General features: G+C 38.4%; 1 protein-coding gene across 1 annotated transcript in view; it reads left to right on the forward strand.

The window, feature by feature from the left end:
• Positions 1-13,092, forward strand: part of VWA3B (von Willebrand factor A domain containing 3B) — a 211,482-nt gene that overhangs the window by 157,727 nt on the left and 40,663 nt on the right. Inside the window, exon 20 of the mRNA XM_045886208.2 lies at positions 9,483-9,601. Within this exon, the coding sequence (XP_045742164.1) occupies positions 9,483-9,601 (119 nt within the window). The remainder of the gene's footprint in view (positions 1-9,482; positions 9,602-13,092) is intronic.

The following is a 13,092-nucleotide window of genomic DNA, read 5'->3' on the forward strand; positions in this document are numbered from 1 at the left end:
GACATTGCTGCCATGAACACTGGGGTGCACATGCCCCTTCTTTTCACTATGTCTGTATCTTTGGAGTAAATACCTCTTAGTGCAATTTTTGGGTCATAGGGTAGCTCTATTCTTAACATTTTGAGGAACCTCCATACTGTTTTCCAAAGTGGCTGTACCAGCTTGCATTCCCACCAACAGTGTAAGAGGGTTCCCCTTTCTCCACATCCTCACCAACATTTGTTGTTTCCTGTTTTGTTAATTTTTGCCATTCTAACTGGTGTAAGGTGGTATCTCATTGTGGTTTTGATTTGTATTTCCCTGATGGCTAGTGATGATGAACATTTTTTCATGTGTCTGTTAGCCATTTGTATGTCTTTTTTGGAGAAGTGTCTGTTCATGTCTTCTGCCCATTTTTTGACTGGGTTTATTAGTTTTTTGAGTGTAGAGTTTGAGAAGTTCTTTATAGATCTTAGATATCAGCCCTTTATCTGTAGTGTCATTTGCAAATATCTTCTCCCATTCCATGGGCTGCCTCTTAGATTTGTTGACTGTTTCCTTTGCTGTGCAGAAGCTTTTTATCTTGATGAAATCCCAAAAGTTCATTTTTGCTTTTGTTTCACTTGCGTTTGGAGACGTGTCTTGAAAGAAGTTGCTGTGGCCATGTCGAAAAGGTTACTGCCTATATTCTCCTTTAGGATTTTGATGGATTCCTGTCTCACATTGAGTTCTTTTATCCATTTTGAGTTTATCTTTGTGTATGTTGTAAGGGAATGGTCCAGTTTCATTCTTTTATATGTAGCTGTCCAATTTTTCCAGCACCACTTATTGAAGAGACTGTCTTCTTTCCATTGGAGAGCTTTTCCCTTAAGATCAGGAACACGACAAGGATGCCCACTCTTACCACTGTTGTTCAACATAGTACTAGAAGTCCTAGCCTCAGCAATCAGGCAACAAAAAGAAATAAAAGGCATCCAAATTGTCAAAGAAGTAGTCAAACTCTCCCTCTTCGCAGATAACATGATACTTTATGTGGAAAACCCAAAAGACTCCACCCACAAATTACTAGAACTCATATTCAGCAATGTGGCAGGATACAAAATCAATGCACAGAAATCAGTTGCTTTTCTATACACTAACAATGCAACTGTAGAAAGAGAAATTAAGGGATCAGTTCCATTCACAATAGCAGCAAAAACCGTAAGATACCTAGGAATAAACCTAACTAAAGAGATAAAGGATCTATACTCTAGAAACTACAGAACACTTATGAAAGAAATTAAGGAAGACACAAAAAGATGGAAAAATATTCCATGCTCATGGATTGGAAGAATAAACATTGTTAAAATGTCTATCCTCCCCAGAGCAATTTACACTTTCAGTGCCAACCCTATTAAAATACCATTGGCATTTTTCAAAGTGCTGGAACAGACAATCCTAAAATTTGTATGGAACCAGAAAAGACCCCAAATCGCCAAGGAAATGTTGAAAAAGAAAAACAAAGCTGGGGGCATCACGTTGCCTGGACCTCAAGCTATATTACAAAGCTGTGATCACCAAGACAACATGGTATTGGCACAAAAACAAACACATAGACCAATGGAACAGAATAGAGAGCTCAGATATGGACCCTCAACTCTATGATCAAATAATCTTTGACAAATCAGGAAAAAATATCCAATGGAAAAAAGACAGTCTCTCCAACTCTTTTCTACACACACGCTCATATATATATGTATGTATACATAACATATATTTATACACATATGCAGAACAATTTTAATAATCATAAATGAGGTGATACCATATGGATTTGCCATTTTTATCTTTTATAATTTGTTGTTTATTTTATAAAAATTATCTTTTAAAAATTAAGGTCTTAGGGGCACTTGGGTGGCTCAGTCAGTTAAATGTCCGACTCTTGATCTCAGCTCAGGTCTTACTCTCGGGGTCATGAGTTCAGGCCCCATGTTGGGCTCCATGCTGGGTATGGATCCTACTTTAAAAAAAATTAAGCTGTTAGAGACTTTTACACATGTGTAGATATGGGTCTGTCTCATTCTTACTAGTTTCAAGGTTCTTCCTCATTATTTTATTTCTTAATTGAAGTATAGTTGGTACACCATATTACATTAGTTTTATGTGTACAACACAGTGATTCCAACAACTCTATAAGTTATGGTGTGCTTACCACAAGTGTAACATCCTCTGTCACCATCCAATTCTATTATAGTACTGTTCACTATATTTCCTGTGCTGTACTTGTCATCCCCAGTTCTTTCCCATTCTTAATGGACATTTACATTATATCCTTCTTTTCCATATCACAAACAATCCTGTAACAGATTTCCTTGCACAGAGATTTTTGGGCACATGTACGTGTCTCTTTTGGGGTAGATTCTGTGAAGTGGTGTTGCTAGACCCAAAGGGTGTGCATGTTTAAAATTTTGACAGATGAAATCAAATAACCTTCCAAATAAATTTTACATTTCTACTAGTTACAGCCCCAAGGACAACCTTTTTCCCAAGAGGAACTCTATATAATATTTGTTGATAAGCATTTGTTCTATAAGTGTAGAAATGTTTTGAAAACCCTCAAAATAATATGCAGACGTAAAATCTTATTCAACCTGTCCTCTCTTCACTGGTTCGTATTCTGAAGAAGTAAACAGTAATTTATATAATAATAATATGCATACTCTGAGATTGTTATGGGATTAAAAGAAGTAATGCATGTAATAGTCCATACTCAGCAGGCACTCAGTAAATATTGGCTTTTATTCTAAAAATATTCAACAAATATTACATGCCTACCGTATGCAGGCCCTGAGCTGATCTCTATAGTATAGCCAAATAAGACAACCAATGTTTCTACCCGAACACAGTTTACCATCTCATGGAGGAAATAGCAATTTAAAAAAGTCCTGGTTAAATGCGACAAGTGGGAGGTGCAGAGTGAAGATGCAGGAGAGGCCCCTAAGCCAGTTTCATTTGTCAAAGAAGGCTTCACACTTGGCTGTGAGAGTTAAGACCCAGGAACAGAAAAGGAGTTATGAGGTGAGGAGGTTGGGAGGGATGTCCTAAGCAGTGGGGGAGCAGGTGGGGGAGTTTAAGGGTCCAAGAAAGTTTGTTATTCTAAAGAATGTTTTGTGTGACTGGAAGAAGGTGTTAGCACTAGTAAAGGAAGTGCCTTGATTGATTTAAGAAGTTGGAATGTCATCCTGAGGACAAGCAAAGGGTTTTTAGCAGAAGATCAAGTTTGGGCTTCAGCAGCAATGTGCAGAATAGTTGGAGAGGTTTGAAGCTGGGAAGGGTAAGAGTCAGTCAGGAGGCAAAGCCTGGATGACTATCACCCAGGTGGCAACAATGGGGGTGGATCCAAGGCTATTTTCAAAGTCAGGTAGATAAGACTAAGCCATGTGGGGCTCAGAGAGAAAAAAATATGGAGTGATTCCCAAGACGGAAAAACTGGAAGAGTAGTGAGGGTTCTGTTCTTTATAAGAACATTCTAGTCTTCTGACCCTAGAAAGCAAAGCCAAGGGATGAGGAGCAACATTTTTCAATTGCATTCCACCATTGGTACTTGTGCTTGGTGACTTTTGTGACAATGTAAATTCTCATCACAGACCTGTGAGTAGGTAACACACCATCCAGCATGCTTACCTTCCTCCATTATTGATAGTTAGAGCACAAATCATGATGATGATGGGAGTATACTGCAGTAAATTCCAACTTCACTCTCAAAGCACGCCTATATCTTTTATTCCTTAACATCTTCTCTGACTGGAAGAGACCCTCACTTAGAAATGGAAAGAATAGTAAGACAATAACCTAAAAATATCTCCTCCTTAGTGGGATGTATAGCTTTTTGAGATTTGGACCTAATGTTTTATGAAAAAGTAGACAAAAAAGTATAATGGAGCTGAAAAGGAAACCTGAATCTTAACCCACTTCACTGAGAATTTTAATTGACTCTTACTCCTATGTTCTGTGCCTGGCCACATCTGTCTGGGCCGAATTGTAAAGCAGTGTTTGGCTTTGTCCCCAGCTCTTTATTTCATTCATGACTTATGTATGGGCTCTTTCTTCTTCTGGAACACAATGCTGTTTTGGTTTTCAGTGTTTTCCGGACCAGCATCAAATCTGTCACCTTGGAAATGAAGTATTGAGCAGAGAGGTTGCCCTAGCAACTCTTCATTACAAGATGCTAACTGGCACTTTTGGTTTCCAGTGGACCAGATAATTTTACCTTAGCTCTTTCAAAAAGATTAATTCATTGCCAAGTCATATAAAGGATAAAATTGTTTTAGTTATTTGATGAATCTGGAATTCAGAGTTCTTTATTGCCAATTGCTTCAAAGAAAAGTGAAATAATTCAGGAACATTAATCTGTATCATTGGAAATTTACATAATCAGCATCAACATCATGATGTTCTTTAATAACATCCCATCAAGGCTTCCTGCTTTGCCGTAATCTGGGTTCATTAGGCACATAACTCTGTGGTCAGATACGCTGGGCTTGCACACTAGCTCCATCATTTACTTCTGACAGGCCATGGCACAATCCCATTAATATAGTACATGATGAGCCCTCATTACTGGGTTTCGAACAAAGCATTTCATATCATCAAAGTATTATATCTAAAAGTTAGAGCAACTTAGTGAAATTGCTATTCATCTTGTCGTTTAGCTGACAAGGAAGTTAGATGCAAAGAGGTTAGGGATGCTGTTAAGGACAAGCATTTTGTTGCTGTCGTATATAGTAGCATTGAACATAACGAAATTATGTATTGATAGAAAGGCTTATCTTAATTAAAAAATTAAAAGGACAGTTACTACAAAAGCTATATATATTCACTGTGTATAAAAATTAGGAAATACAGATAAGTGAAAAAGAAAGAAACAGTAGAGTCATAATTCCACCACTGATGAATCATTTGGTAGTTGTTTGACCAGACCTTTTTCGCTACATATGTATCTTTTGTTCTTTGTTTTTGTTTTACCAAAATGAAGTCAAACTGAATATACAGTTTTGTGCCTTCATTTTTACTCAACAGTCTATGGTGAACATTGTTCCAGGTCAACAGATGTTTATCTTCTACAATTAAAGTGTTCACTAAATTGAAAAGAACAATCATTTCTTTTCTAAAAGTTTATATGAAAAATGTGGGACATAGACTACTCTGTAGTAAGTAACATATTTTCTTGGGTTTATGAATGATCTTGTTGACACACTCCTCCTTTGCCAGTTAATTGTGTGGTCCTGCTTTCATTTGTTCTTTGGAGACTGGAGATGTTCCAGTTTGAAAGCAGACATTTAAGCTTCTGCACTCAGCAGTTTGTGCATCCGCACTGTCCATAAAGCCACCACATCTGTGTTCAGAGTTACCCATGCAGGATTTGTGCAGCTCTGGCGTTTTCATTACGCACATCCCGTCAGACCTCTCCTTGGCCAATCTGGCAGCAAGCTCTGGGATATTTGTTGGAAGAGCTGATTAAGTTGGAAAAAGTGAAATTGGTGAATTAAGCCAAGGTTGAACAATAAATATATAAACACCAGTTTCATACTGTTTTCTCATTTTCAAAATGTGGGGTTGCTGATAAACACAGAATGTTGTCAGGAGGAACTCTACCTGTAGTATGACTTTAACAACTAATACCTGTGCATACAGTTCTGTATTCTGCTTCCTTCATTTAGCATTTGTTATGAACATACTCCCTTGTAATGACCATATTTGGATGAATTTTTAATGGTTGCACTAATATTCAATAATATGAACTACTGCAATTTATTTAAATTAGTCCCCCATTAGTGCACAGTTTACTTGGAATTTTAACAAGGCCTATTTACCTATGTCTTTGTTATCACTTAAGAGCAGTACATTAAAAAAAAAAAATTTTGCCAATTGCTGTGTGAAAATGGTATTTCATTTTAATTTTCTGTTCTTTTATTATTTCAGAATAGTTTTCTTATATAAGCTAAATCTCTCAAAATATTGTTCACTTTATTCATATTTCTAGCAAATACCTCTTAAAAAAATAGCAAAGTTACATTCATCCCATGCCTCAATTACCAAGAATTCAAATTTGGTGGAATCCAGACTTCATTATGTTTTATAATATAGATAAACATTTTTTGAGCCTTGACCATTATTTTTAATTTATATATAGTTTTAGTTTTTCAAATATTCAATAAATGGTTACTTTGTACATGTATTATGCTAGAAAACTAGTAGGTTTTTTTTTTGAAAGGAATAAAGAACAGCAGAGTTTGGTAGAAAGAAAAGGCATGTAACAAAACCTGCAACTCAATGTATATATCAATATAGGGACTGAATGAGAAAATATGTAGAGAGTGCTTAATGCTTGGCAGAGAGTAAAGGATAAACACTATTACCATTATTGACAAAACTATTCTTAAATACAGTGGTTGCTTACAGGTCTAACAGTGGGAAAAATTCTAACAGAATCAACCCAAATTAGCTGTCTACGAATTCTAGCAATTTCTTCTTTCTTTATGGTCGATGACCCTCTCTCTCTCTCTCTTTCTTTCTTTCTGTCTCTCCCTCATTTATCTCTCTCTCTCTCTCTCCCCCATCTTCCCTCCCTTTCTCATAGTTAAAATCTTTCCCCACAGGGTATGATTATTAATATCAATTTGGTAAGGCTTCTTTAGGTTAATCTCAAGAGAATTGAGGTAGGTGATATCATGAGGCTCTTTTTTTGTTGTCAAATATTGTCCAAGAGGGTCTCTTGATTTTCATTATGAGAGGTAATAAGTAAATCATTTTCAAAGGAGATGTGATCAGGTTTTATTCCCTTTCAAGCAAAGTTGTCAGTTTTTTCATTAACTGCACCCTCCTCCCCACATGCTTCCTTGCAGAAGCTGGGCGGCCATGGTTCTGATCCCTCAAGTCCTATCAGAATGCCCCTTACGACCTCATAGTCACACTACATTTGACATCATAAAGAGAATATCCCATGGGACCTCCATGTGACCACCATGTTGTAAAAACTAAGACCACAGACTGAAGGTGTGGAGTATGACTTTGTCTTTCCCTAAATCTGCATGCAGAAAGGAATGAGAGTGGGTGCACAGAGCCAAATTTGAACTACTACCACACTGAAGTACATGATGGCCACGCAAGGCATGAGATCCAAAACCACAAAAGAGGGAAGTAGAACATTAATATAAATGTTATCATGTTGCTAAATATTTTATGGTGTTGATTTGCATTTGGGCCATATGTTGGCAAACTTGGAGAGCTATTTATAGACTTCTAAGGGGGTGTTTTTTCCAGAGGTGATAAAAATGTAAAGGTCTTTGATTTTGTGGAGATTGATTTCTTTTTCCTCTGAAAGTTTTTGTGATATGTAGCTCTATTTTGAGAGTTGTGGTGTTCTTTTTTTTTTTTTTCCGTATTACTGCAAGCTTCATTCAGTGTTCAAAGCCCAGTCGACTCACCTTTTAACCTACTGTTCTGGCCCCTTCCCTTTGACAAAAGTTGTTCTAGAAGCCACATGCTGAATTCCTGCTCCTGACAAGTAGTGAGGTTTGATTTCATAGCCTCTTCATTTCTTTCTGTTTTCTGAATCTTTGCCTATTTTCTTGTTTGTTTTGGTCTTGATGTTTAAATTAAAAAATTAGTGTATGTAGCCATCCATTTCAATGTCCTTTTTTCCAAGATAGGTTTAAAGTACTCTTTTTCCTGTCCATTTTTTCTTATGGCACTTCTGTATGTTTTTGTACTTTTACATAACTGTTACTTCTTTGAAGAACCTAATCATAATTTTAATTATAATTGCTATAAATTTTTGTTAGATGGCTCATAAGATTAATTTCTTCTCAACTGAATTTACAATCTCATTGTTGATTTTCTCAGCCATCATTTTTGCATTTTTTTCATTATAGATTTTGGAATTTTAGTATAGATTAACAGGATTATTTTAATCTGTATTTTTCTTTCTCCAGTTTTGCAGTTGCCTAAATCTATCCCCTTGTAACCTCCCCCCACCCACCCCGCCCACTGGTGTTTAAAGCTCTCATTCCTCGGTGGTACTGGAATGTGATAGATTCAGAGGGTGGCTTGGTATAGTTCTTGGTGGTGATGCTACATCAGTGTCCTCTCTCAGTTGGCAGAATCTTCTTCAAGGGTGAGAGGCCCTCAGACCAGTACTGGATTCAGGCCCGCACTGAGCCTGACTTGGGTACTTGGCGTACAAACACTCATACATAGTGCCACTTGCTCTCCAGGAGTTGTGCACCGCGCCTCCACACGCCCCCTCCGCCCCGCCCCTGCTGTCCTTAAACACAGAGACAGCAAGTCCACAACTTCAGCCCTGCTCACTTGTTCCCAGTTCCATTCAACTTTTGTATCTAGAAATTTATCAGCCATGCTTCTGACCTTTTTTTCTTTCCTTCCTCCTTTCCGTTCTCTGCATTTTTTTTCTTAAGCAATAACAATTCAATTTTTGTATAATTTTGGATATAAGAGGGAACATAAAAGCATGACCTATATCATCTTGATTGAAAGTAAAAATTTACTTCTCAAAAGCAATTCTCCACATTTTCAAAATGCCTACATGCTGCTATGGTTGGAATCATATATAATTTTGAAGCAATTTTATAGCTTGGCATTCTGTTAGACTTTTCTCTTTTGTTTAAATATTAAGGTATGGAATATACTTTTTTATGAATATATATTTATTCATTTACCAACAAACATTTGTTGAGGGCATACTATGTGCCAGCCAATGTTCTAGGTAATGGGAATACAGTAGTAAATAAGACAAAGTTTCTACTCTGATGGAGCTTATATTCTACTAGAGAGAGAGAGGTAACATGCAAAGAGGTAAGTATATAGTATTATAGGTATTAAGAAGATGGCATGGAATCATAGACATACCCAAACCCAAAAGTAAGCACCAGGTGCAAGCAGAAAGACTACAAAAGAAGCCCTCTCTTTCTGGTAGTCTGCTGTTCTTATAGAATGTGATCACTAAGGCTTCTCTCTTTGACATTTATAAGAATCTCTTATAAACTGACAAGGAAAATAGTCCAAAGATGTTAAATATAATCAGATATTTTCAAGAGAAAATAAAATGTAAAATAAATATATGAGGAAGATGTTTAACCCAAGTAGTAATTTACAAAGTAGCAACAAGGCGATCCTTTTACTTAAAAATTGCTCACTCTCATCAGTTTGACAGGGGCTTATGAAGATGATACTTGTTTCTGACTAGGAATTTCCCAAAGCTGTTGTTTTGTGTGTGTGCATGGTGGTGATTTTAAAAATATATAGTTTTAAAATTGGAAGAAAAAGATTAGCAATGATATCTCAGATTCTTATTTTTTTTTCTTTGTGATTATCCGTGTTCTCTAATTTTTCTGTAATTATACTGGTTTTATAGTCATAAAAACATGCCATATGTTCTGTAGATCCATTTTCAAAGGTACATGTTAACCTATCAGCTGACGCCTTCCTTTGGTATTGCTGTTCAGGTGTTCCCTCTGGCACACGTGTGCAACACCACCAATAAGATGACATTAATTAACCCCCAAGGAGTCAAGCTCAATATCTATAAGCAAAAAGTGGAACAGGCCATTAAGAGCTATGAAAAGTGAGTATTATTCCTGGCTGCTCTTTAATGGCTGTGGAATTTATTTGTTTGGGCTTGTTTTCTCTTGTTTTAGCTTAGATTTTTTTTTCTTTACCTGGAGCAGCTACTTAGTGATTGCCCCAAAGGATTATCAGCGGTAGCGGCTACCAACAGAGGCGCTTCCTCTGTGCCAGGCACCTAAAGAAGTCCAACAGAGTTTTAAAGGAACCATCTTCCCTCTCCAAAATCTATAGAAATCTCACGTTTCCCTGAGATCTTTGACGCTTTCCCTTTAGCAGAGTGAATTTGATCATTTCGACACCTAAGATTTTGTAAAGTGACTAATGAAACTCCACAATAATGAGATAATGGAGATAATGTGTCTCCTACTATGTAAACCATTTTTTCCCAAGATCAGGAGGATGATCAAGTCGGCTCCAGTGAAAGTTATACTCTTAGTCACTGTCTTAGTGCTGAGATAGGGGTCTCTTTTCACAAGGGCAGATGCCCGGTCTCACCCTTGGCCTAGCTTTGTGGTCTCCTCCCCACCCCACTCCCAGCACTTTATTAAGCCTCTGTGCCTAGCACTTGAACTTTAAGCATGCCCTGCTTCTCCGGGCAAGCCTTTTCTTGGTTCTGGAAGCTGTGCAACTGGGTTTTCACCTACCACCATGTGGGTGGGAGGAATGAAATAAAGTACATGAAAGTTAACGATGTGTCCTAGGCAGCGTATGCTGGTCTGTTGTCATTTTGCAGTGTGTCTAGTGTGTGTTTGAAAGAAGCATAGAGCCTGACTCCTGCCACATGGGGTGCACAGTCCAGTTCAGAGGCTGGCCTTTCCCCACCATGCCTGTCACAGGCCTCTGCAAATCTCCTTTCACGGGAGCCTTCTCCTGCCCTCACCTAAGAATGGAGGCTTACATGAGCTCCTTCGGCTGCCTCCAGGCTCCTCAGGACTTCTCTGAGTCTTTGTCTGCCCTTCCTTTCTCTTGCAGACACAGCAAACTATGCCAAGGCTCACTCATGTCTGTGAGCCTGAGGCTTTGCTCTGTAGATTTCCCCCCATCCCCTGCACAAGGGGGCTGCCCCTCCGCTCTGCCTCTCCCTCTGCGCCAAGCAGGCCTTCCCTTGCCTCCCAGCAATGCTGCCCCTCTTCGTGTCCTCCAACTGGCCTCTTTCATTCCCGTCTTGCCTCAGCTCCAGTGGCCCTCCTCCAAGAGGCCTTTCCCCAGTGACTCCACCAGCCACCTTGCCTGTAGTCCTCAGAGGGCTCACAGCTTCTGCACAGGCCTGGCTCTCCCCTGCAAGGATGTCAACTTCCAAGGGCCGGAGCTTGGCAGCCTTGCTTTCCCCCTTGTCTCCTCTTGATAGCAGGTGTTGCTATGTATGTATTTGACTATTGGAATTTAATTTGAATCTGATCTAATTCATGTTTAGTTATTAAAATTCATCAAATTCAGTTATTCAAAATGTATCATTCATATTATAATTGAATTTGCTTGACTCAGTCAAATATTTGAGTTCTAGAATTACCTGGTTTGTGAAAGCCTGATGCAGGCCCACAAGCTAGGGCTTTGAGGCCCCCTTCTGGGTTTCATTTTTGATTCTGACGTCTACTTTGCAGGTCATGTAACAATTGCAAGCTTCAGATTCCTTATTTACAAAATCTATCTCCGGAGGCAGTTGTGATGGTTATGTAAATTATATATAAAGAGCAATTAATGTTAATTACTTACCCCTTTCATTTCCTGAATCTGCTAATCCTAAAATAACAATAAATACACAGAGTATAATAGTCACACAGCTCTTCCCCCTACATTAACCCTTTCCCTTTCTGAAAACAGGGATCCCTCCTTCCCTAACAGCAAAACCAAAATACAGACATAGTGATTTGGCCCACTTCTTACTTCCAATGAGTGAATATGGAAAAATCTTTTAGGACCCTTAGAGAAATGCATATTGCTATTATTAATAGTAATATTAATTTTAATATGATTAGTATTATTTAAAATTCAATATAATTGACTTAATATATGATATTAATGTGATGTTTATATTAAATGAATATTTAATATTATTACTTAATAATATTAATATTAACATTAGTATTATACAGAACAAAACTTCCTGATCTTTTGCATTCAATAGTTTTAAGAATTTTGTTGGTATAAGTGTCAATTCCCTTTTCCATCTTGCTCCATAGTAAAGATACACATACTATGAAAAGTAATCAATGAAACTGGGTTTACTCCCACTCCGTTCCCAATATAACATTTCTAAGGAGTTTCCCATCACAGGTAAGCCAAATAAAACCCTGAATTTGTATGGTTAGCAATGACCAGACAGTTGGGAAGCTCATAGCCCTTTGGCCAAAATAGTGACATAAACTAGCTATGTTGGTCACACTTACTGGCTGTGTGTGGGAGTCCTTCTGTTTCAATATTTTATGAATCGAGATAGCAATTTTGGCTTTGTGTGTCTGAGTATAAACTTTGAGTGAGGGTTGGCAGCGCCGGCTGGCTTCTGGGGTCATTGTCTGCAGCTCATTTTTATTTTGAGGGTAAGGTCAAGGTTGCAGCCCTCAGATTCAGAGGAGAAGCATCAGTTCTAACCTGGCTGTGGGGCCATCCTTAGTAACCTCTGCATATGATCTCCAAAATGATCTGCCTGCTGGTTAGATTTCTGAAGCGTCATTAATTACAAGTTGCTTTGCAAATTCTGGCAATTCTTGGCACAAGTAGATTTGTCAACTAGAGGTGTAGAGAGCTAGTGAATACAACCCCTCAACCAAATTTCACTCTCCTAAAACAAAAAGAAGAAAGCTATAGTTGGTAAAATCCTTGAATCAAGGGGTGGACCAGCCTCAGAGAGGCCTTCATGTCCCATAGCCTCTCGGCATCCCACAGCGATGGCCCTCATCCCACACCCTTCGTGGCTTTCCCACCGTCACCTGGCCGGTCAGCGGAGCTGGGATTGACACTCTCACCTGCCTCAGTTCACACCCACCCACTTTTTCTGCCCTCTGTACTTTCAAGTATCTCAGTATAGATGGAAAAAAGGGGGAATAACAGAGGTTATGTAAGTGTGCTCTTAGAAAAGTATTTTCTAAAAGATTGAATTAAAATTAGTGGTCTGTGTGCTAGCTAATTGGACCCACATTTACTAAGGTTTCTCAGTTTCCAAGCCTCGCCCATCTTCAGAACCTGGAGGGAATAAACACTGAGTTATTCCTGGTCACTTCGTATGTACATCTCAATCCTCCCAACACCAAGGTAGGTGGTGTTATCCTTGTTTCAGCGATAAGAAAACAGAGTTTCAAAAAGTTATATAACATAACAGGATCACACAGCAGCAAAGTAGAGGCACTGAGATTTGAACCCAGAGCCATGTGGCTCTAAAGCCCTTGGCCTCACTCCCAGCCTCCCTACTACATACTGCCTCTCCGTTCAAGGTTTAGGTTTAAGGGGATTTTTAAATGAAGTTGTATTTTCGTTTTTGTTTTCAGAGACGCA

This window comes from Mirounga angustirostris, unplaced genomic scaffold (genome assembly GCF_029215605.1).
Source record: "Mirounga angustirostris isolate CCGP_5_RB_7025 unplaced genomic scaffold, mMirAng1.0.hap1 SCAF_10, whole genome shotgun sequence".
Taxonomy (NCBI): Eukaryota; Metazoa; Chordata; class Mammalia; order Carnivora; family Phocidae; genus Mirounga; species Mirounga angustirostris.